Here is a 24046-nt window from a genome sequence, read left to right as displayed (position 1 = left end):
GAGCGAGACCAGTCTGGCCAACATAGTGACACCACATCTCTACTAAAAATTCAAAAAGTGAGCCGATGTGGTGGTATGCGCTTGTAACCCTACCTACTTGGGAGGCTCAGGCAGGAGAATTGCATGAACCTGGGAGGTGGAGTTTGCAGTGAGCCAAGATCATACCACTGTACTCTAGCCTGGGTGACAGTGAGAGACTCTATCTCAAAAAAAAAAAAAAAGAAACAATAGATAAGATGCCAAGACCATCATAATAATGACAAAAATCTATCATATGGTTGTAGTGCGTGTCTTGAAGTTAAGGTCTTAAGCATCAAGAAGTAAAATAATTTCATTGCTTCTATTACTGACATTAAAAGTTGTATGCAAACTGTATAAAATTAAGTGCTTTGATTAGTAAAAAATAAATGGAATGTTTTATCATTTTTTTCCTTTTATTAAGCATGCCCAGTTATGCCAAGCAAAGTAAATAATGTTTTAAAAAGGTCAAGCAGCATTTATAATAGAGGAGTATTGTTATCCCTAGCATGAGTGTAATGGTGATATAAAAAACTTTGTCTTGTCATTATAATGATTAAAAAATGAACATTTATTATGGAAAAAATATTTCTAAAACTATTTCTAACTTCAGAATATACTCGATTTTCATCTGACATTTTACTGACAATCTGAGCTCAACTCAGATTTGCAAAGATAAACTGCATCTACTTGAGTCAAAAAGAACAAGGTAAATTTCCAAATCATAGGAAATGTTTTAACCTGAAAAAGAGGTTAACTCCTTTTCCTCAGGCTATTCTTTCCTGACCCCAGACAAGACAAAGCCAAAAGCCAAAACTTCTTAGGAACATGGGTAGTGTTAAGTATCCAAGGAGTTGCATTTAGCTAGCAAGGCTCTCCAGTACTTTGGAAGGCCAAGGCGGGCAGATCACTTGAGGGCAGGAGTTCAAGACCAGCATGGCCAACATGATGAAACTCCGTCTCTACTAAAAATATAAAAATTAGCCTGGCCTGGTGGCATATGCCTGTAATCCCAGCTACAAGGAAGGCTGAGGCAGGAGAATCGCTTGAACCCAGGAGGCCAGGGTTGCAGTGAGCTGAGATCACACCACTGCACTCCAGCCTGGGCAACAAGAATGAAACACCGTCTCAAAAAAAAAAAAAAAAGACATTGATATTAAGAATACCCTATTTTATATCTCCAAAATGCCTGTAAGATTTCTCACATTATATTAACTATAAAGAGAGAAAATGGTTAACAAATGAAAGAGTCTATGATTGCAAAGTGAATGCTTGGCACCTACCCAATTTTTCTAAGGCTTGTATGTTGTCGTTGTTTAAATGATCCATTCTTTCTTCAATTTCGTCGTCTTCAGCATCCAAATTCGTTTCAGTTTCCACTGCTCGAGTTAGAAAGACAGCTGGTGGTTTTGGTGGTTCTACAACAGTTCCTAATTAAAAAAAAAATTAATATTTTTAATGCTAACTTGAATCATTAGTGTGAGGACTATATTTAAGTGAGCATATTTTACTCCTGTTCTTCCATTTTACCTTATTAAATCTGAGGTAACTTACACAGAGCATTCCTCAAACCCAAAATCCCATGTGTAATAGATAACCAATCGATTCCTTAAAAAATGAACTTGTTAATAGCACTGAAAAGGATTAGGAACAAACAATGGGAAGAGAAAAGCAAGATAAACTCAATGACAAAGAAGCGGTTAGATGCTTTTCAATATATCCTTGGAAAAGAAAACAATGCTAAGGTCCTAAGCTCTTACTCTTATGGTGGGCAGAAAGCAAGATCTGAAAAATAAGCTGGACCAATTGCTATGGGCTCTCCCAGCTTCTGGCATTACATCATCATGACTCTGACAAACCAGTCTACACAGGTAACCTTATTACTTAGAAGGGAGTTGAGAGAATTCCCCTGGGTGTAGAGATTCCTCACTTTACTAAATTGAGCTAAGTAAAATAATAGAAGAACTGATCAAGAGCAGTCACTCATGGCTGTAATCCTAGCGCTCTGGAGGCCAAGGTGGGAGGATCATGTCAAGCCAGGAGTTTGAGACCAGCCAGGGCAACTTTGTAAGACCCAATCTCTACCCCCAAACAAAAACCTTTGAAACTTAGCCAGACATGGTGACGTGCACCTGTAGTTTTAGCTACTTAGGAGGCTGAGGTGGGAGGATTCTCTGAGCCCAGGAGTCTGAGGCTGCAGTAAGCTATGATCGTGCCACTGTACTTCAGCCTAGGTGACAGAGTGAGACCATGTTTTTTAAAAAAAACTCTCATCCATCAGTTGCATAAGAGTCATTCTAGGTTGTTTTTTAAATAATACACATCACTTATATTCCTATCAAAAATAATTAAGGCCCGGTGCTGTGGCTCACACCTGTAATCTCAACACTTTAAGAGGCCAAGGCAAGTGGATTGCTTGAGGTCAGGTGTTCAAGACCAGCCTTATCAATATAGTGAAACTCCATCTCTGCTAAAAATATAAAAATTAGCCAGGTGTGGTGGTACACGCCTGTAATCCCAGCCACTGGAGAGGCTGAGGCACAAGAATCACTTGAACCTGGGAGATGGAGACTGTAGCAAGCCATGATTGTGCCACTGCCCTCCAGCCTGGGTGACACAGTGAGATTCTGTTTCCAAAAAAAAAATAATAATAATCTAATATAACTAAGACTATAGATCTAGCTTCTAAGTCATAGGAAACTAATGATGGGTAGAATAAGTTAAGGACACCATAAGGAAACAAATTCAGAATGTGGCATTCTAGTGACAAAGGGACTAACGGCTTCAAAAAGTCTATACCATGGGCACTGGGAGGTATTCTTCTAGATTAAACAAAACAAAGAGACATAACAAATACAATAAATGCAGTGCATAACTGGATCTTGGTTTGGGGGCTTGGCATTTGTTTGTTTTTTTGTTTGTTTCTTTGAAGGGGGTATTAGGAGGAGTGGAAAGAAAATCTACAAAAAATATTTTGGAGCAAAAAACTAAGAAACTGAAAAAAAATTTTAAGTACAGATTAGGTATTTGGTATTAGGAAATCAGTATCAATTTTCTTTGCACTGATAATACTATCATGGTTATATAAAAGAATATCTTCATTTTTATAAGTTATAGGCTGGAAGTATTCTGATGTCTACCACTAACTCTAAAATGGTTCAGGGAAAAAAAATAAACAGATGAAGCAAATATGGAAAATGTTAGCTAGTGGATCTAAATGGTAGGTTTGTGGGTATTCACTATATTATTTGGCACTTTTTCTGTATGTTAAATTTTTTTTAAATAAAATGTTGAAAAATATACTATGATCTTAACATGAGACTTTAAACCAAACAGAATGCTTTTAGATCATTAATCCATGATATCAGTAAATGCACAGCCTGGTGCTAGAAAAAGAAAAGCCAATCACTCACTGCAACATTTTTAAAAAAATAACCAAAAGGGAGAAGCAACTGAAGTGAACAGGAGAATAAACAGATAAAGAAAATGTGGTATATACAAACAATGGAACATTAAAAAAGAAGGAAATTCTGTCCAGAGTGAACCTTGAAGACATTATGCAAAATGAAATGAGCCAGTCAGAAGACAAAGATTCCACGATTCCATTTACATGAAGTATCTAAGCAGCCAAACACACAGAACCAGAAGATAGAATGGAGAATGCCAAGGGCTTTGGGGGACAGAGGAAATGGGGAGTGGTTTAATCGGTATGAAGTTTCAATCACACAAGATGAAAAAGTCTAGCAATATGCTGTATGACAATGTGCATATTGTTCACAATACCCTAATGCACACTTAATAAATTTTTGGGCCAGCCAAAGTGGCTCACACAAGTAATCCTAGTACTTTGGAAGGCTGAGGTGGGAGGATCACCTGAGGCCAGAAGTTCAAATCCAGCCTGAGCAACACAGTAAAAATCCATCTCTACAAAAAATTTAGAATTTAGCCAGGTGTGGTGGTGCACACTCGCAGTCCCAGCTACTTGGGAGGCTGGGACAGAAGGAGGATAAAAAGAAGAAAATGAAAGAGGAGAAAATAACAGTAAGATTTCAAATGGTAGGAGGATTATGTGAGAGGTAAACGATGTGCAGTTTGTGGCCGCACGCCGTGTTTCATGCCTATAATCCCAGCACTTTGGGAAGCCAAGATGGGTGGATCACGAGGTCAAGACATCGAGAGCATCCTGGCCAGCAGGGTGAAACCCCATCTTTACTAAAAAAAAAAAAAAATACAAAAAATTAGCTGGACATGGTGGTGCATGCCTGTAGTCCCAGCTACTCAGGAGGCTGAGGCAGGAGAATTTGAAACCAGAAAACGGAAGTTGCAGTGAGCCGGGATCACACCACTGCACTCCAGCCTGGTGATAGAGCAAGATTCCGTCTCAAAAATAAAGAAGATGTGTAGTTTGTTTCAGTAAAACAGACTTCTAAATGCTGACATGATGCAAAGCACACAAAGATGTGTGACATGGGATAGGGGGTTGGAGGCAAAAAGACTTAACCACTTTCCCATAGTATAGTCCTACACATGAAACAGGTGACTGTAGTGTGCTAAACGCTACAGTACCATGCTTTTCAAAGGGTGCAAGTGAAGCACATAAGAAAGAGACCCAAACCATGGAGTGAGGGGTACAGATTCATTTAGAGCCAGAATTCACCCCAACATAAACTTAAAATACAGGAATGCTCAATAAAGAATTGTCAGGTTGGGTGTAGTGGCTCACACCTGTAATCCCAATACTTTGGGAGGCCAAGGTGAGCAGACCCCTTGAGCACAGGAGTTAGCCACCAGCCTGGCCAACGTGGTGAAACTCTGTTTCTACAAAAAATACAAAATTAGCTGGGTGCAGTGGCGTACACCTGTGGTCCCAGCTACTTGGGAAGTTGAGGTGGGAGGATAGCTTGAGGATGCAGAGGTTGCAGTGAACCACTGCACTCCAGACTGGGCAACAGAGCGAAACCCTGTCTCAAGAGTTTGCTAATCAAAAATTGCTCATTCACAGATACTGGGCATACCTACATTCAGTTGGTATGATAAACTGAAGCCAAGCGCTCTATCAGAGCTATTAAACACCATTATATTTATATGAATATTTATATAAGCCATTTAAGGTCAAAATGGTATTTGTACAATTTGTACTATTTAGGCAATTTTTTTTTTTTTTTTTTTTTGAGACGGAGTTTCGCTCTTGTTACCCAGGCTGGAGTGCAATGGCTCAATCTCGGTTCACCGCAACCTCCGCCTCCTGGGTTCAGGCAATTCTCCTGCCTCAGCCTCCTGAGTAGCTGGGATTACAGGCACGCGCCACCATGCCCAGCTAACTTTTTGTATTTTTAGTAGAGACGGGGTTTCACCATGTTGACCAGGATGGTCTCGATCTCTCGACCTCGTGATCCACCCGTCTCGGCCTCCCAAAGTGCTGGGATTACAGGCTTGAGCCACCGCGCCCGGCCGGCAATTTTTAATTTTATACATTCGATGCAGTTGACAGGGCATCTGTCTTTCAGCAACAAAAGGTCTTCTATCACATAAAAGAAAAAAGGTCCAATTTAAACATAAATCAATATCAGCTGAAAGCAAAGGCATCCAGGTATATTGTATCTTCAGAGGAATATTTCCAGAGGAAAAAAAAATTCATTTATTTTCTGTCAAATTCAAGTATTTCTTACTCCTTAGTTATACTCACTCTTTTTTTTTTTTTTTTTTTTTTTTTTTAGAGATAGGTCTCACTCTGTCGCACAGGCTGGCCATGCAGTGGCACCTTTTTACTCACTGCAGCCTCAAACTCCTAGGTTCAAGCGATCCTCCTGCCATAGCCCTCCTGAGTAGCTGGGACTACAGGTGGGTGCCACCAGGCCCAGCTAATGTTTAACTTTTTGTAGAGAAGGGGTCTATGTTGGTCAGGCTAATCTCAAACTCTTGGCGTCAAGTGATTCTTCTGCCTTGGCCTCTAAATGTGCTGGAAATATAAGCATGAGCCACCAGGCATGGCTAGAATTACTGCAGGCAGTAAGTCACTCATTCTAAATTGAATATGTGTTTCCATGATTATCAACTTTTGTCCATCTATACATTTATAAGTTGATAATTAAAAATTGACATGCAGCAGGCACTGTGGTTCACACATGTAATCCCAGTACTTTAGGAAGCCAAGACAGGTGGATCATGTGAGCCTAGGAGTTCAAGACTAGCATGGGTAACACAGGAAAGACCCCATCTCTACAAATAAAAACAAAAATAAATTAGCTGGGTATGGTGGTGCTCACCTGTGGTACCAGCTACTCAGGAGGCTGAGGTGGGAGGATCACTTGAGCCCAGCATGTAAGGCTGAAGGCATGATCGTGCCACTGCACTCCAGCCTGGGCAACAAAGTGAGACTTGTCCAAAAAAAAAAAAAAATACGAATACATGTTTTATTTTCTTTCACTATACTTCAAAAAGTAAATCAAGAGGCAGATTAGAATAAAATATATTGCTAAAAGTAATAGGCAACCTGGCTGGGCACAGTGGCTTACAACTGTAATTATAGCACTTTGGAAGCCAAGGAAGGCAGATCACCTGAGGTCAGGAGTTTGAGACCAGCCTAACCAACATGGTAAAACCCTGTCTCTACTAAAAGTACAAAAAAATGTTATCCAGCTGTGCTGGCAATGCCTCTAGTCCCAGCTACTTGGAGGCTGAAGCATGAGAATCACTTGAACCCAGGAGGCAAAGGTTGCAGTAAGCCAAGATTGTGCCACTGCACTCCAGCCTGGGCAAGACAGTGAGACTGTCGTAAAAACAAAAGTAATAGGAAACCTCAATTCTGTAAAATGTCAAAGCATTAGACAAATGAGATCTCCCCAACAAAAGATGTCAAACCTTTATTATTCAAATACATGTAATCAATGAAATTTGAAAGCTTTTAGCAAAAATGATTTTCATCTCTATTTAGAGATGCTCTCAGAGCTTAGTGCATGTCAGGGTGCACATCCTACTATTCTGACTGACATAATAAGCAAAGGAAACACTTCCTCAATGAACAAATAAGCTGACTCATTTCTCCATCACTGCATCACACGACGTGGGACAACATTTCCTTCTGAGACCCATGGAGCAACTTCCATAATTGAACTCTTCTTCCAAATGCAAACTACTTGAGAGATAGAGGGGTCGCAGCATTAATCACCTCTGTCTGAAGGTGGTTCAAGTGGAGAAGTAGATGAGGATGTCTTCCTTCGAACTAGGGTGAGGTGTACCACCTGCCCTGCATTTTGTAATACTTCAACAACATCCTGGTTGGCAAAACCCTGAATGTTCACACCGTCGACCTAAAACATCAAGAGAAACATTAAACAGAGGTTTCAAGTTAGCTACTATTTTTAACTCTGGCAACAATGAATAAAATGAAGCAAATCCTTTCATTCCAAAAATAAATTATTTAGGCCAGGTGCAGTGGCTCACATCTGTAATCCCAGCAATTTGATAGGCCGAGGTGGGTGGATCACCGAGGTCAGGAGTTTGAGACCAGCCTGGCCAACATGGTAAAACCCTGTCTCTGTTAAAAATACAAAAATTAGCCAGGTGTGGTGGTGTGCACCTATAGACCCAACGACTTGGGGGACCAAGGCAGGAGAATCACTTGAACCTGGGAGGTGGTGGTTGTAGTGAGCCAAAATCATGCCATTGCACTCCAGCCTAGGCGACAGAGCAAGGCTCGGTCTCAAGAAATAAGTAAGTAAGTAAGTAAATTTAGACTTTAGGATGTATTTTTTAAATAAAGGTGTAAAACTAGTAAAACATGCTGAGAAACTTCCTCACACACTAGAAAGCAAATTCGAATTTGTACTCCTAAGTTAGTCACTTAAACCAACAGCCTGAGAGATATAAAGGATTTTAATCTCTGATGTAATTCAAAATTCAAAATCCCATAAAAGATGGTCAGTTATTACATACAGCTCTCAAGATGTATTAACAGAAGCCGTTATTAACAAAACTAAAGAGGTCATCTAATACTTCATCCCTGTATTCACACCACATGATATTTTCAAGAAACACATTGATCTCCCTCCAATAGGTCCTCTATCTTTCTGAAAAAGTATTCTTTTTCAAGAACAGTATTCTTTTTTTTTTTTTTTTTTTTTTGGAGACGGAGTTTTCGCTCTTGTTACCCAGGCTGGAGTGCAATGGCGCGATCTCGGCTCACCACAACCTCCACCTCCTGGGTTCAGGCAATTCTTCTGCCTCAGCCTCCTGGGATTACAGGTACACGCCACCATGCCCAGCTAATTTTTTGTATTTTTAGTAGAGACGGGGTTTCACCATGTTGACCAGGATGGTCTCGATCTCATGACCTCGTGATCCACCCGCCTCGGCCTCCCAAAGTGCTGGGATTACAGGCTTGAGCCACCGCGCCCGGCAAGAACAGTATTCTTAATCTATGTCAAGCCCAGTTCCTGAAGTCTATCATAACCAGTAGGCTTCCTCTCTTAATCTTCTTTGTGCTAGCTGTAAGTATTACAACTGTCCCACAAGGCTTTTAAAGCCAAGAGTCATGAAATGTGCTGCCTTAGATAGATTTGAAGGGCAAGGATCCAAATCATACCACCCAATATTTGTTTCTATGTTAAGCAATGTGTGTGTAGACATTAATACATATATATATATAAACTGAACTAATTTCTACCAAATGGGGAAAAGGCCAGTTTTAATTGATAAAAGGTAATTATTATATTCTTAGATATGTAAAGTATCTCAATTTTAGTTGTATGCATAATTATTGCTAACAGAAAAAACTACTTTCACAAAAAGATAAAAAAGCGAGTTAATGGTCTATTCATTATACATAAAATGGGTGAGTTCAAAGAACACAGTGTTGTACTCGGGTGTTTTCTAGAAAATGCTAGAACATCTTTCAAACATATATGTATAGAAAAATATATTTTTTGTACCAATATGTTTAGTGAATCCTTTCTTCACTGACAGTGAAAAAAAAATTAAGAGTTCAAAATAATGAGATTTCACTGTACTAACTTAATTTTTAAAAACCTTTATAAAACTATATTAAGCCATCCTCTTCTCATATATATTATAATAACGATCAGCCTTTTTTCAACTAGAATCAAATCTAAAACAGAGGCTAGTTACTTACAGCAACTATTTTGTCATTCACTTGAATGTTGCCATTGTGGTATGCAGCACTGCCAGGTATTATACTTTTCACATAAATCCCTGGAGCTTCCCCTTAAGGTGCACAGACATACAGAAAAAGGAAGAAAATTCTAATTAGGGCTTGATTGCAAAATTTGTATCAAGAGGTTAATTAGTTAACGGGGTTGACTGGAGGTTTGATAAATACTATTTTGAACACAAGCAGAGAAATTGATGGATTACTTCAAACTGTCACCATCTCAAGTGACCCGAATTTGAAATGATTTGACTGATGACTACTCTTCTGGAAAAATAATCAGTAATGGAACCCTGATAAATGTACTCTAATCTAAGCTGAAATTCAGAATCCAGAGTAAGTTTGACTCTCTCTTAGTCTGTCTCTACTCTTACTGCTGATGTGGCATATGACTTCATCATTTTCTTTTTTTTCCTTTTTTTGAGACGGAGTTGTTCTGTCACCCAGGCCAGAGTGCAGTGGCGCAATTTCAGCTCACTGCAACCTCTGCCTCCTAGGTTCAAGCGATTCTCCCGCCTCAGTCTCCTGAATAGCTGGGATTACAGGCCCGCACCACCACACCTGATAATTTTTGTGTTTTTAGTAGAGACAGGGTTTCACCATGTTGGTCAGGCTGGTCTTGAACTCCTGACCTCGCGATCTGCCCACCTCGGCCTCCCAAAGTGCTGGGATTACAGGCATGAGCCACCACACCCAGCGATTTCATCGTTTTTTTTTTACAATCACTATGACAAGAGTCTCCTAGGTTCTCCGGCTTATACTTAGTTCACTGCTCATGTGAGCTTCGCAGACACAGAAATAAGAAAAGTACACATGATCTCCTTTTAATTTGAGACAGAGTTTTGCTCCTGCCACCCAGGCTGGAGTGCAATGACTTTGAATTATCAAAAACCTTCTTCTTTTCCATTCATAACTCAAATGCCACCTTCTTCGTGAATTCTCTGTTTCCCTCTGACAAACTGAATATGTCATCTGCCATACCATGATAGTTTGCTTGGTCCCCATATTTGCAAATTTCACATCTGTAGGATGTGAATCGGGTGTGGTGGCAGACACCCGAAGTCACAGCTACTGGGGAGTCTGAGGCATGAGAATTGCTTGAACCCAGTAGGCAGAGGTTGCAGTGAGCTGAGATCATGCCACTGCACTCCAGCCTGGCAACACAGTGAGACTCTGTCTCAGAAAAAAAAAATAATAATTTTTTAAAAAAGAACTAAGTGCTGCTTACATGTTTCTCCCTGAACAGACTTATCTTACTCATTTTCTACTCTCTCCAGAACTCCTCAAAAGTTCAATGAATAGAATAGAGCAAAAATGATTTTCAAAGACTACTTGCTAAAAAGCATGTTGAGACTGGATGCAGTGGCTCACACCTATAATCCTAGCACTTTGGGATGGGGAGCTGGGCGGATCATGAGGTCAGGAGATCAAGAACATCCTGGCCAACATGGTGAAGCCCCATCTCCACTAAAAAATACAAAAATTAGCTGGGCCTGGTGGTGCATGCCTGTAATCCCAGCTACTCGGGAGGCTGAGGCAGAAGAATCACTTAAACCTGGGAATCAGAGGTTGCAGTGGGCTGAGATCACGCCACTGCACTCCAGCCTGACGACAGAGCTAGACTCCATCTCAAAAAAAAAAAGGGGGGGGGGGGCTTTTGAGGGTAAAGAAGTAAAATGAGCCAGGTGTGGTGGCTCACGTCTGTAATCCCAGCACTTCGGGAGGCCAAGGCGGATAGATCACCTGAGGTCAGGAGTTTGAGACCCCTGGCCAACATAGTGAAACCCTGAATGTGCTAAAAATACAAAAAGTATCTGGATGTAGTGGTACATGCCTGCAGTCCCAGCTAATTGCAGGCTGGGGTAGGAGAAGCTCTTGAACCTGGGAGTTGGAAGTTGCAGTGAGCCAATATTGTGCCACTGCACTCCAGCCTGGGCAACAGAGTAAGACTCTGTCTCAAAAAAAAAAGAAGAAGGAGGAATATAGTTAAATGATACTTTCCTTTATTCAGTAACATAAACATTAAATTTTTTCATTCACTTTCACTTAGGAACTAAACCATAAGTTTACAAACTAAATCATGATTCCTCTAACCAGACTTAGCATATTAAAAACTACTTCAGCCGGGTGCGGTGGCTCAAGCCTGTAATCCCAGCACTTTGGGAGGCCGAGGCGGGTGGATCACGAGGTCAAGAGATCAAGACCATCCTGGTCAACATGGTGAAACCCCGTCTCTACTAAAAATACTAAAAATTAGCTGGGCGTCGTGGCGCGTGCCTGTAATCCCAGCTACTCAGGAGGCTGAGGCAGGAGAATTGCCTGAACCCAGGAGGCGGAGGTTGCGGTGAGCCGAGATCGCGCCATTGCACTCCAGCCTGGGTAACAAGAGCGAAACTCCGTGTCAAAAAAAAAAAAAAAAACTACTTCATGTGTTTTTTTGTAACATTATTATACAATCCACACTTAGCTCTTTTGAATGTCATTTAAATTCTGAACCTAAATAAAGGTGGCACTTAGAATCTAAAGATTTGAAAAAAGATATTTCATCAGGCTAAAATAGCACAAGGTGGTCTGACATGAATTTCATTCAGGACTTTGAATACATTAGCACTCTTAATCCTTCCACCTGCTGTAAGTATGCAAAATAACAGTTTTTTTTAGGAAATTAACTCTGTAGTCTTGCTATTAAAAAAAACTAGAACATTTTATAACTCTGAATTTTCATATTATTGGCAAATATTTGCGGAAAGGCTTATTTTTCTTACCTTAATAATTCTCTTACAATAAGGGAATAAATCTTATAGTGAAAGCTATCAAAGCTTTGCAGATAGGAGTTGAGTGAGTTTTATTCAGAGATACTTTAACTGTGTATTTATTCTCATAGTTTATTCCTTTTATACAAAAGGAAAACAGTTCTAATGAAAATGCTTGTTTAACTTTTTTTTTAGTGATAAAACATAATACTCATACTTTAGGAACATTCACAATATGAAATACAGTAATCAATTTACTTATCACAAATCTAATCTATCGTAATACGTTAACAATATCCACAACATATCTATTTTACAAACGAAGAAGGTACAATTCAAATATTATACACTGAAGTGACCAATTACATTTTTTTGTTAATGACTATCAAGCCAGCTCTAAAACTATTGAGATAAAAATGTGATTCTGCAATCACTGAGAAGTGACTGGTTGCTATTATAGATTCAGGATTTTATGGTTCAAGATTTAAATTAAAATCTGCAAGTATTTAATTTTACTATCTAGAAACCTTAACATCCTTTACAATTATTTCCAAATATAAAATAGAAATTACTCATTTTTGGAGTGCGGGTTTGTGGTGCTCCCTGAGCTGCCTTTCCTACGCCAAGATGCTTCCAAGTTTTATTAAAAATATGTGGCTCCCCTTGAAACCCTATTATACCCAAGATTACCAGGAGATTTGGGTAGGAATGGGGCTGATGGACTTCATCGTTTGTAAACTCCATGCCACTGATAACAGAGATAAGGCTGCGAAAGCTGCAGCATCTGCTCATGATCGTCATTAACCAGCTTACTTGGAATACATGTGAAAGAAAATGTCAGTCTGCCTGTAAATCTGAGCAAGCCATGTTAGACGGGGCACATGGAATATCACTGTACACTTGTATCAGTACCATTTACTTCATGGCATAAATAAATGGATCTGTGAGATGCTCAAAAAAAAAAACCAAAAAGAAATTATTCATTTACCTGTATGAGATGTTCCAACATAGCCAACAATTCTAATTCCAAGACTCTGCCCATCTTTTTTAACAAGCTCAACATTGTAAGTTTCAAAAAGAGAAGTGTCCTAAAAGGAAAAACCAAATTTAATGATACATGCTTAGTTGCATACCTGTGTGTACATAGTCAATCTGTGCAAGGTTTGTCAAGGATTTTCCTAACATCTATGTTAGGCAGAATTGTAAAATGGTCCCCATGACCTTCAATCCCTGGTTCTACTCCCATATTGATGCCATATTACATGGCAAAAGGGAGATTATCCAGGTGGACTAATCTCATCACTACAGCCTTTTAAAGGCAGAGTTTTCTCCTGCTGGTAGCAAAAAGGGAAATGGAAAAGATCCGGCCGGGCACGGGGGCTCATGCCTGTAATCCCAGCATTTTGGGAGGACGAGGTGGGCAAATCACGAGGTCAGGAGATCAAGACCATCCTGGCTAACTCGGTGAAACCCTGTCTCTACTAAAAATACAAAAAATCAAGGGGCCGGGCGCGGTGGCTCAAGCCTGTAATCCCATCACTTTGGGAGGCTGAGGCGGGTGGATCACGAGGTCAAGAGATCGAGACCATACTGGTCAACATGGTGAAACCCCGTCTCTACCAAAAATACAAAAAAATTAGCTGGGCATGGTGGCACGTGCCTGTAATCCCAGCTACTCAGGAGGCTGAGGCAGGAGAATTGCCTGAACCCAGGAGGCGGAGGTTGCAGTGAGCCCAGATCGCGCCATTGCACTCCAGCCTGGGTAACAAGAGTGAAACGCCGTCTCAAAAAAAAAAAAAGAAATCAGCCAGGTGTGGTGGCACATGCCTGTAGTCCCAGCTACTCGGGATGCTGAGACAGGAGAAGGCAGAGGTTGCAGTGAGCCAAAGTCATGCCACTGTACCCCAGCCTGGGTGACAGAGCAAGACTTCGTCTCAAAAAAAAAAAAAAAAGAAGATTATCTGAATCAGAAAAAAGAAGATGATCTTCAACTTGTGGTTTGAAGATGGAAGGAGTCATGTGACAAGGAATGTGGGGGATCTTAAGGAGCCGAAAGAGGTCTCTGGCTGGCAGCAGACAAATAAATAGGGACCTCAGTCCTACAGTGGCAAGGAACGAGATTCTGCCAACAATCTGAGTGAGATTGGATATGGACTGTCCCCAGGGCATCCAGAAAAGAGCCCAGCCAGGCCAACACCTTGATTTTGGCCGTGTGAGAAGCTAAGCAGAGGCCAGGCACAGTGGCTCACACCTATAATCCCAGCACTTTGGGAGGCTGCGGCAGGCGGATCACCTGAGGTCAGGAGTTGGAGATCAGCCTGGCCAACATGGCGAAACTCCATCTCTACTAAAAATATAAAATTTAGCCAGGCGTGGTGGCACATGCCAGTAACCCCAGCTACTCCAGAGGCTGAGACAGAAGAATCGCTTGAACCCGGGAGGTGGAGGTTGCAGTGAGCTGAGATTGTGCCACTGCATTCCAGCCTGGGCAACAGACTGAAACTGTCTCAAAAAAAAAAAAAAAAAGCTAAGCGGAGAGACCAGCCAAGCCCACCCTAAATTCTGACCTACAGAACTCTGAACTAACAAAGGATATTGTTTTAAACAAGTAAATTTGTTATAATTTGTTATACAACAATAGAAAACTAATATAACCGCTTAGAAAAAAAGGCTATATTTGTATCTCAAAGAACCATGAACATAAAGAAAAATTTAGGAACAAAAGGTAAGACTAATTATATTGTTAACTAATATAAAAATATTGACATAAAACTTCTTTTCTTTTCTTCTTCTTCTTCTTTTTAAGAGACAGGATCTTGCTCTGTCACCCAGACGGGAGTGTAGTGGAGCAATCGTAGCTTACTGCAACCTCAAACTCCTGGCCTCAAGCAATCCTCCCCATTCAGCCTCCCAAGTAGCTGGGACTACAGGTGCGCTACTGCATCTGGTCCTAAAACTTATTTTCAATACTCATCTTTTAAACAGTTCTGTAAATACCTATAATCCCAGCACTTTGGGAGGCCAAAGCGGGCGGATCTCCTGAGGTCGGGAGTTTGAGACCAGCCTGACCACCATGAAGAAATCCCATCTCTACTAAAAATACAAAATTAGCCTAGCATGGTGGCACATACCTATAAACATAGCTACTCAGGAGGCTGAGGCAGGAAAACCACTTGAACCTGGAAGGCGGAGGTTGCGGTGAGCCAAGATCACGCCATTGTACTCCAGCCTGGGCAACAAGAGCGGAAAAAAAACAAACCCCCCTATTTCTTTGCTATTACTTTTTTATGTCTTCATTAAAAGCCCCTGTTGAGAGAGTGGGAAGGAGCTTAAAATGGACCAGAAAGATGTGAATTCAAATTCCAGTTTTACAACTTACTCCCTGTAAGGTCTTTAACGTGATGTTTGACTTTATCTTCCTCATCTATTAAATGTATAATAAGGCCTAACTGGCAGAATTACCGTGAAGATTTCAGATGACCTGAATAATTCCAGGTGCTTGATAGTTAATAATAACTATTATTATTATATAACCAAAATAATTATTGTAATAAATATTACCATTGATATTCACTCCCTTTAGCCAGCCTGTGGCTACCAGTGGTAATTCTCATACATTAGCCCGTGTTTCCAGGTTTCCCTTCACCACTTGGAAGTTTTTTTTCTTACAGTTCTCCCCTCACCAGCCCAATGACAAGGCAAGTATTTTTTTTTTTTTTTTAGATGGAGTTTCGCTCGTTACCCAGGCTGGAGTGCAATGGCGCGATCTCGGCTCACCGCAACCTCCGCCTCCTGGGTTCAGGCAATTCTTCTGCCTCAGCCTCCTGAGTAGCTGGGATTACAGGCACGCACCACCATGCCCAGCTAACTTTTTGTATTTTTAGTAGAGACGGGGTTTCACCTTGCTGACCAGGATGGTCTCGATCTCTTGACCTCGTGATCCACCCGCCTCGGCCTCCCAAAGTGCTGGGATTACAGGCTTGAGCCACCGCGCCCAGCCGACAAGGCAAGTATTATTATTCTTCAACTTATAAACAAGACACAGAGGTTCAGAGAGGTTGAATGACTTAACCAGGCTCAGAGAAGTTGAATGACTTCACCCCGAGAAACAGCGAAACAGAAAACGAACATGTCTGATGTCTCCAAGTGAGGTTTTTTTTTTTTTTCCTATTTCACTGGTGAGCGCTCAACTCACACCAATGTGGTGCTTCAAGGTGAATTTCTTATCTTACAGTGTGTCACACCCAGGCTTGGTTTAAGACAAAAAAATGATACGTATACTCACAGAACCAGGGCCCTTGCTGGCTACAGTGGGCAGGGCGACAGGCAAGGCTGCAGGGGCAGGAGGGGTTACCGAAACTTCACCAGTTGGGTCTCTAGCAACGAGCATCCTGACTGAATTCCCACAGTTCCTTAGAACCTGTGCAACTTGCTCACTGGTCATTCCCTGCACATTTGTGCCACCAATCTTCAAGATGTGGTCCCCTGTCTGCAGTCTTCCATCCTTCAACCCAAGAAAAGACAAAATTATTTTGAGAAATCAATGCTCTAACTTCACCAGTTGATAACAATTCATCAGACTTTCAGCTCTCGCAAAATGGCTGACGAAGAAGCCACCTAACATGCTAAATAAAATGGAATATTGTTAATAACTGGCTGAATTGGTGAGAATGAAGAAATTCCATGTAAAACACAAAGGAATGGCTCAGAGTGAGAAAAGTAATCAGTATTCTAAAAAAGGCTTCTGCTTGAGGGTATAAGCTCAGGCCTAATGGCCTAGAGGTAGGGTGTTAATGGCCCTGCACCGAAGAGGTCAGAAAGCTCAGGGCCTCGAGAAGGAAAGGTCAACACAGAAGTCTCCAGCATAAAGCTGGGAACTTCAAAACTAACATGTTCAGTGACACGTTTGAGGAATAGAAAGATGCCAGTGTGGCTACAAGAAAATGAGGAAAAAGAAGAATAGTCCACGAGATGGGGGAGTTAATGGAGTCAGACAGTATAGGGTATCTTCTTTGCATGATTGGGAAGGGAAGGCACAGAGGAATGACATTACCTGACTGACTTTAACAACATAATTCTAGCTTCTATGCTGAAAATAAACTACACAAGAGGCAATGATAGAAGCAAAGATACGAGTCGGGAGGTCTTAGCAATAATCCACAATAGCTTGGGTGTGGTTTGCAGTTGGGGTGTTCAGAAGTGAGATCCAAGATATATTTTTAGTAAACTGTCAATAGGATCTGCAGATAGCTTCTATATGGGATGTGGTGGGTTGTGGGGGGAGGAGGACTCAAAACCCCAAGTTTTTAGCCTGAGCAACTGGAAAGATAAGAGTAGCCATGAACTGAGATAAAGATACAGAGCTGTTGTCTTAAGATACTTATTTTTTTTTTTTTTTTTTTTTTTTTTTGAGACGGAGTTTCGCTCTTGTTACCCAGGCTGGAGTGCAATGGCGCGATCTCGGCTCACTGCAGCCTCCGCCTCCTGGGTTCAGGCAATTCTCCTGCCTCAACCTCCTGAGTAGCTGGGATTACAGGCATGTGCCACCATGCCCAGCTAATTTTTTGTATTTTTAGTAGAGATGGGGTTTCACCTTGTTGACCTGGATGGTTTCGATCTCTCGACCTTGTGATCCACCCGCCTCGGCCTCCCAAAGTGCTGGGATTACATGAACTGAGATAAAGATACAGAGCTGTTGTCTTAAGATACTTATTAAACAGTCAAGTGGAGGTAACAGGTATACAGCCAGATACACAAATCTGGAGTTCAGGGGAGAAATCCAGACTACATATTTAAATTGAAGAGTTGGGGAGAGGTCAAAAGAAAAGAAAAGAAAAAAAAAGCCCTGCAAGTCATTAGCACACATGAGGTATTTAAAGTCACAATTCTGCTGGCAGGGTGGTTCACACCTATAATCCCAGCACTTTGGGAGGTCAAGGTGGGTGAATCTCTTGAGGCCAGGAGTTCAAGACCAGCCTGGCCAACATGGAGAAACTCTGATTCTACTAAAAACACAAAAATAGCCAGGTGTGGTGGCACACACCTATAATCTCAACCACTCGGGAAGCTGAGGCATGAGAATCGCTTGAACCTGGGAGGCAGAGGTTGCAGTGAGCCAAGATCACACCACTGCACTCCAGCTTGGGTGACAGAGCAAGACTCTGTCTCATAAAAAATATAAAAATAAAGTCATGATTCCGAATGAGTTGAAAGAAAAGATACAAAATGTTATGTCTCTTAAGCTAGGTGGTATGTATTACACACTGGTAATTATTGTTTTGGTTTCTTTTTGTTGTTGAGATAGAGTCCCACTCTGTTGCCCATATTGGTCTTGAAAACAATTATTGTTGTAATTATTATTTAAAATGTGCACAGGTATTATATACATTCTTTTATATGTACGTATATTTCATACACAGAGGGTTAATAACAATTTATCAAAATGCATATCTGTTCAAAATGTTCATTCCCTTCTTTGTGAAATTTTTGAAACAGCTAATTTTTACAAAATTTTTCCTAAATTTGTTTAGTAAGAAATTTTGAATTCACTTTACTTATCTTTGTTATAGTGTATTAAAGATACCACCATGTTAACATAGCTGGCTTTATTTACACTTACACATGCAGAGCATCTTGCAGGTTCAAAATCACTTTCATGTACCATCTCACTTAGAGGAGGACAACTTTCAAATGAGAAAATTGAGATATAAAAAGTTTGACTGACTTGGCCAAGGTCACAAAGCTGATAAAAGGGTTGAACCAAAGTTGAATCCAAGTTGCTCACTGAAGACTATTCTCATTTAGTTATCTGCCTTATACTTCAGTATCTCCAGAGTAATATTACTGTAGCAAGTCAATCTCCTACATGCAAAGGCTGCTAGTAGATAGTAAATTTACTGTTTTCCTGTTCCCCAAGAAACTGCCTATAACTCTCAAGAAGTTTGAATGAAACGAAGATGAAAAACAGATATTCTGCAACATAGAAAGCTTGAGAACAGAGCAAAGACTACCGGGTTAATCCAGTCCTAAGCTTCAAATTTCTAGTTCCAGGTGGCACCAACTGCAAGCTAAAGATGAGATTCTGAAGGAGTAAGTCTTTTTTAAAAACTCTTAGACTGAAAAATCTATTCTCCATCCTTCCTTTTCTCCAATTTTACAGGAACCTAAATGAAGGAATGCTTTCGACTGAAACTATGAGTACAAAGCTCTGTGTTTTGTTGTAAATGCTGCAGAAGGCACTGGAAGGGACTGGAAGTGGAGAGAAGCAGTGCAGCAGAAATGCAATTTAATTCAGAAACATCTGCAAAGACTTAGAGATCAGAAACAGATCCAAGGAGGACAGTGTTATGAAAAAAGGAATAAAGAATGGCTGGATTTCCACTTGAATAATGATAATTTGATACTCTGTTTTCATCCACGCAACAAACTTGAAACAAAATAAGCAACTACTTAAGAGAAAGTCAGTGGTCCCGATGAAAAGTTAGAGTAAAGTTGCCTCTGTAAATCAAACTATTCTTCAACAGAATTATGCCTTGATCAAAAGATAAAAAAAATATGTCTAATAAGTGTTTTCATACTTGGCTTGGCTGAAGAAGGACATTTTATCATAAGGTATATTTTTAGTCACTTCCTAGGCATTATTTTTCTTCTATTTTACCTCAACTCTTAATTTAAAATGATGTGGATAATTTGCATCTGTCACTGAAAGTCAAACATTTTCTTCCTACAGAAAAGCAGGTGTTCTAAAGAATTCATAAGTACAAAAATAGTCATTAGTCAGATTGATAGAAAAACACCAAAATGGGCCGGGCGCGGTGGCTCAAGCCTGTAATCCCAGCACTTTGGGAGGCCGAGGCGGGTGGATCACAAGGTCAAGAGATCGAGACCATCCTGGTCAACATGGTGAAACCCCGTCTCTACTAAAAATACAAAAAAAATAGCTGGGCATGGTGGCTCGTGCCTGTAATCCCAGCTACTCAGGAGGCTGAGGCAGGAGAATTGCCTGAACCCAGGCAGCGGAGGTTGCGGTGAGCCGAGATCGCGCCATTGCACTCCAGCCTGGGTATCAAGAGCGAAACTCCGTCTCAAAAAAAAAAAAAAGAAAAAGAAAAACACCAAAATGACAGCTACCTTGTCTAAGTCCAGCAGCCCCAGACTGCATTTTATTGATATTTTCTGATCAACATTCTCCTTCCATAACCTGTCTTCTGTGTCAGGAAAGTGAAAGGCATAAAGTCCCTCTTGTTCTTTAACAGAAATAATCAATCAATGAAAACCAGTGAATAGCTATGCCAAGATTCAAGTACACAGCATGCTAATAAAACATTCACATATAAAAGTTTATTAATCTATCGATTCTTTCAAAAGAGAAAACAACTACGCGTATCTGGCCTCAATCTGATTCTTTGATAACACACCAAAACTTGACAAGCGGTTGTTTCTTATACAGTTACAATGTAGAATCTGGAACCATATCACGAATATGGTGAAACCCCGCCTCTACTAAAATATAAAAATTAGCCAGGCAAGCAGTGGGCACCAGTATTCCCAGCTACTTGGGAGGCTGAGGCAGGAGAATCATTTGAACCTGGGAGGCAGAGGTTGCAGTGAGCCGAGGTTGTGCCACTGGACTCCAGCCTGGTGACAGAGCAAGACTTCATCGCAATAAAAAAAAAAAAAAAAAAAAAAAAGAGCAAGCCTAAGACTGTTTTCCTTTGAAAGGCCTTCTCACAAGGTTAGCCCTTGGCTAACACCTGGGAGCTTGGATTCCGTGAGGGTTCTCACCATTCCCTGGTAAACATGGCTCCAGGCACCTAAAGTGTGGTTTCTCCTGAACACCTGCATTCTCCTGGAAGTCAAGGACATCAGTATATGCCACACGGTGTGTGCCTACATGACCAGCATCCAGTAACAATACTGTGCACTGAGTCTCTGATGGGTTTCCATGGCAGACATTTCAGACGTGTGGTCATAATTCACCACTGGAAGATTTAAGTGTGTCCTCTATGGCTCCACGGGGAGAGGACTCGGTGGAAGCTGGTGCCTGGTTTCCTCCAGACTCCACCTCATACACCTTTTCCATGTGGATTTTGCTTTGTATTCTTTCACTGTGATAGCTGTGCGCACAACTGTCTGCTGAGTCCTATGAGTCCACCTAGCAAGTCATCCAACCTGGTGGTCTTGGGGACCATTTTAGAAGTAGGGCATTAAGCCAAGATGTCATTTTCCCAGAGAGAGGTGGCTCCAGAATTCAAGCCTTCATCTGTCTGATTCAGAAGCTCACACACTATAATCCTATGCTCTTTTCTTTCAGAGGCTTATTTGGATGTAGGTGTGTTGAGAAGAATTTCTCCAAAGGTAGATCTAGGGAGGGTGTACACCACATCTTGTGCCATAGCCTAGGGCCTGAGGGTGCTGCAGCTTAAGTCATTTCATGAGTCTCATTCATTGCTCATTTCATGAGCAAGCATAACATCGACTGGTGACAGGCAACACACGAGGCAGGCCAAGGAAGGAGATACACGGATCACAACAAGAAGGCTGAAGACGTTTTATTTGCCGTCAGCTGATATGAGAGGAAAGGAGAAGTGAATACTGCTTTGTCCCCTGTGTCTGGTCTTACCATATGCCCTCTGTTGTTTCTAGAGGTGACTACCCTCTGTCGGTGGATGTGAACAACTGTGCACAGGTATATATCAGGAAAAGGAAAACATCAGGTTTAACTTTTGACAAATTCAAACAACAAAGCTCAGACTTCAGAATAAAAAAAAATACGAGCTCAGTCCTGACTTTGTCGCTCACCTAGCTGCTGTAGGCTTGGGCAATTTCTTAATGGTTTTCCATATCTATAATTTGGGAGTAAAACTTATGACTGTTTTGAAGGTTACATGGGAATAATGTACATTAAGCAGATAACAATGTCTGGCATGAGTACTTCCTTCTATTTGAGCACTTATGACCCTGTGACAAGCATACCCTCTACCTCCTCTTTGATGATCTGAAATAGTGACGATCCCTTCCAGTAAAGGGCGAAAATCAGACTTGGGCTTTTTCCAACAATGCCTCAATGGGATTAATCTGGGAAACTCTGCATATCTTATTTTTGTGAAAATTCATAAGGCACGTTAGTATTTTAAAAGCTCAGAAAATTCTTACAGGAAAGAAACTTATTAGATTTTGTTTAAATTTACTTGACCCTTTGTTTTGCACAATAACCACTCCACTTTGCATTTTAGGGAAAAAAATGCCACTCCAGCTAACAAACCTGTTAAAATTGCTAAGGCAGAGGCAGAAGAAGGAAGGGAATACAAAGAAAGTCATTTCAAAATTGGCTGCAATATTTCACTTTCCAGGTTATAAAAAAAAATTTTAAGAATCCTTAAAGAATATTATTTGTTTTGTGCCACAGATGTGTGTGGTTTTTGTTTGTTTTCTTAAGACAGAGTCTTGCTCTGTCACCCAGGCTGGAGCAGTGGCATGATCTCGGCTCACTACAACCTCCGCCTCCTAGGTTCAAGCGGTTCTCCTGCCTCAGTCTCCTCAGTAGTTGGGATTGCAGGCTTGCATCACCACACCTGGTTAACTTTTTTTGTATTTTTTGTAGAGATGGGGTTTCACCTTGTCGGCCAGGCTGGTCTCAAACTCCTGACCTCAAGTGGTCTACCCATCTCAGCTTTCCAAAATGCTGGGATTTCAGGCATGAGCCACCACACCCAGCCACAGATGTGTTTTAAAGGTCTATGAAATGAACATTCTCAAACATTCTGGTCTCAGAACTTGCTACAGTTTGGACATTTGTCCCCAAAGAAACCTTTGTCCCCAAAGAGTTCGAGATCAGCCTGGCCAACATGGTGAAACCCCGTCTCTACTAAAAATACAAAAAATTAGCCGGGTGTGGTGACACATACAGTACCTGTAATCGCAGCTACTCAGGAGGCTGAGACATGAGAATCGCTGGAACCTGGGAGGTGGGGCCCAATGGAAGGTGTTTGGGTCATAGGGGTGAATCCCTCGTGAATGGCTTCATGCAGTGAGTTCTTGCTCTGAGTTCTCTGCAGTGAGTTTACTTGGTGTAGTGAGTTCTCACTCTGATTGTTAAAAAGAGCCCCTCCCCATCACCATCTTCACTCCGACAACCTGCCCCGTGCTTCCTCACCATCCACATAATCTCTGCACACGCTGGCTCTCCTTCACCTTCCACCATGGAAGCAGCCTGAGGCTTTCTCCAGATGCCACATTTTCCAGCCAGCAGAACTGTAAGCTATATAAACCTCTTTTAAATTACCCAGCCTCAGGTATTTCCTTATAGGAATACTAAAGGGATGAAGACAGAACTCCTTCACATTCTTAAAAATCATTAAGAATGGAGGGATAGGAATCACGAAGTAGCGCAAGAATCTGCTGGGGGTAATGAATAGGCTCATTACCTTGATTGTGGTAATGGATGGTATAACAGTTAAATTATATGTGTCAACTTGGCTAGAATGTGGTGCTGACTGTTTTGGTCAAACACTAGTCTAGATGTAGCTGCAAAGGTATTTTGTAAATGTGATTAGCATATACGAACAGTTGACTTTAAGTAAAGGAAGATTGCCCTCAATGACATAGGTGGGCCTCATCCAATCAGTTGAAGAATTCACAAGCAAAAACTAGATTTCCTAGAGAAGGAATTCTGCTTCAAGAATGTAACACAGGGCCGGGCGCGGTGGCTCAAGCCTGTAATCCCAGCACTTTGGGAGGCCGAGACGGGTGGATCACGAGGTCAAGAGATCGAGACCATCCTGGTCAACATGGTGAAACCCCGTCTCTACTAAAAATACAAAAACATTAGCTGGGCATGGTGGCGTGTGCCTGTAATCCCAACTACTCAGGAGGCTGAGGCAGGAGAATTGCCTGAACCCAGGAGGCGGAGGTTGCGGTGAGCCGAGATCGCACCATTGCACTCCAGCCTGGGTAACAAGAGTGAAACTCTGTCTCAAAAAAAAAAAAAAGAATGTAACACAGCTTCCTGAGAAATTCTGCTGGCTTGCCCTATGGATCTCAAACTCAAGACTACAACATCAACTCTTGTCTGAGTTTTGCCAGCCCCCACCATGGCATGAGACAATTT

General features: G+C 41.2%; 1 protein-coding gene across 9 annotated transcripts in view; it reads right to left on the bottom strand.

Moving 5' to 3' along the window:
• Positions 1-24046, bottom strand: part of PATJ (PATJ crumbs cell polarity complex component) — a 430121-nt gene that overhangs the window by 365736 nt on the left and 40339 nt on the right. For all 9 annotated transcript variants that reach the window (XM_074380917.1, XM_074380918.1, XM_074380919.1 and 6 more), the window contains exons 8-12: positions 16223-16441; positions 12926-13025; positions 9149-9240; positions 7187-7328; positions 1302-1448 (exon numbers count right to left, since the gene is read on the bottom strand). In XM_074380917.1, coding sequence (XP_074237018.1) covers positions 1302-1448; positions 7187-7328; positions 9149-9240; positions 12926-13025; positions 16223-16441 — 700 coding nt within the window. The remainder of the gene's footprint in view (positions 1-1301; positions 1449-7186; positions 7329-9148; positions 9241-12925; positions 13026-16222; positions 16442-24046) is intronic.

The sequence above is a fragment of the Saimiri boliviensis genome, chromosome 11 (genome assembly GCF_048565385.1).
Source record: "Saimiri boliviensis isolate mSaiBol1 chromosome 11, mSaiBol1.pri, whole genome shotgun sequence".
Lineage (NCBI taxonomy): Eukaryota > Metazoa > Chordata > Mammalia > Primates > Cebidae > Saimiri > Saimiri boliviensis.
Note: the sequence above shows the minus strand (reverse complement) of the source record. Positions and strands in the feature narration are given on the sequence as shown.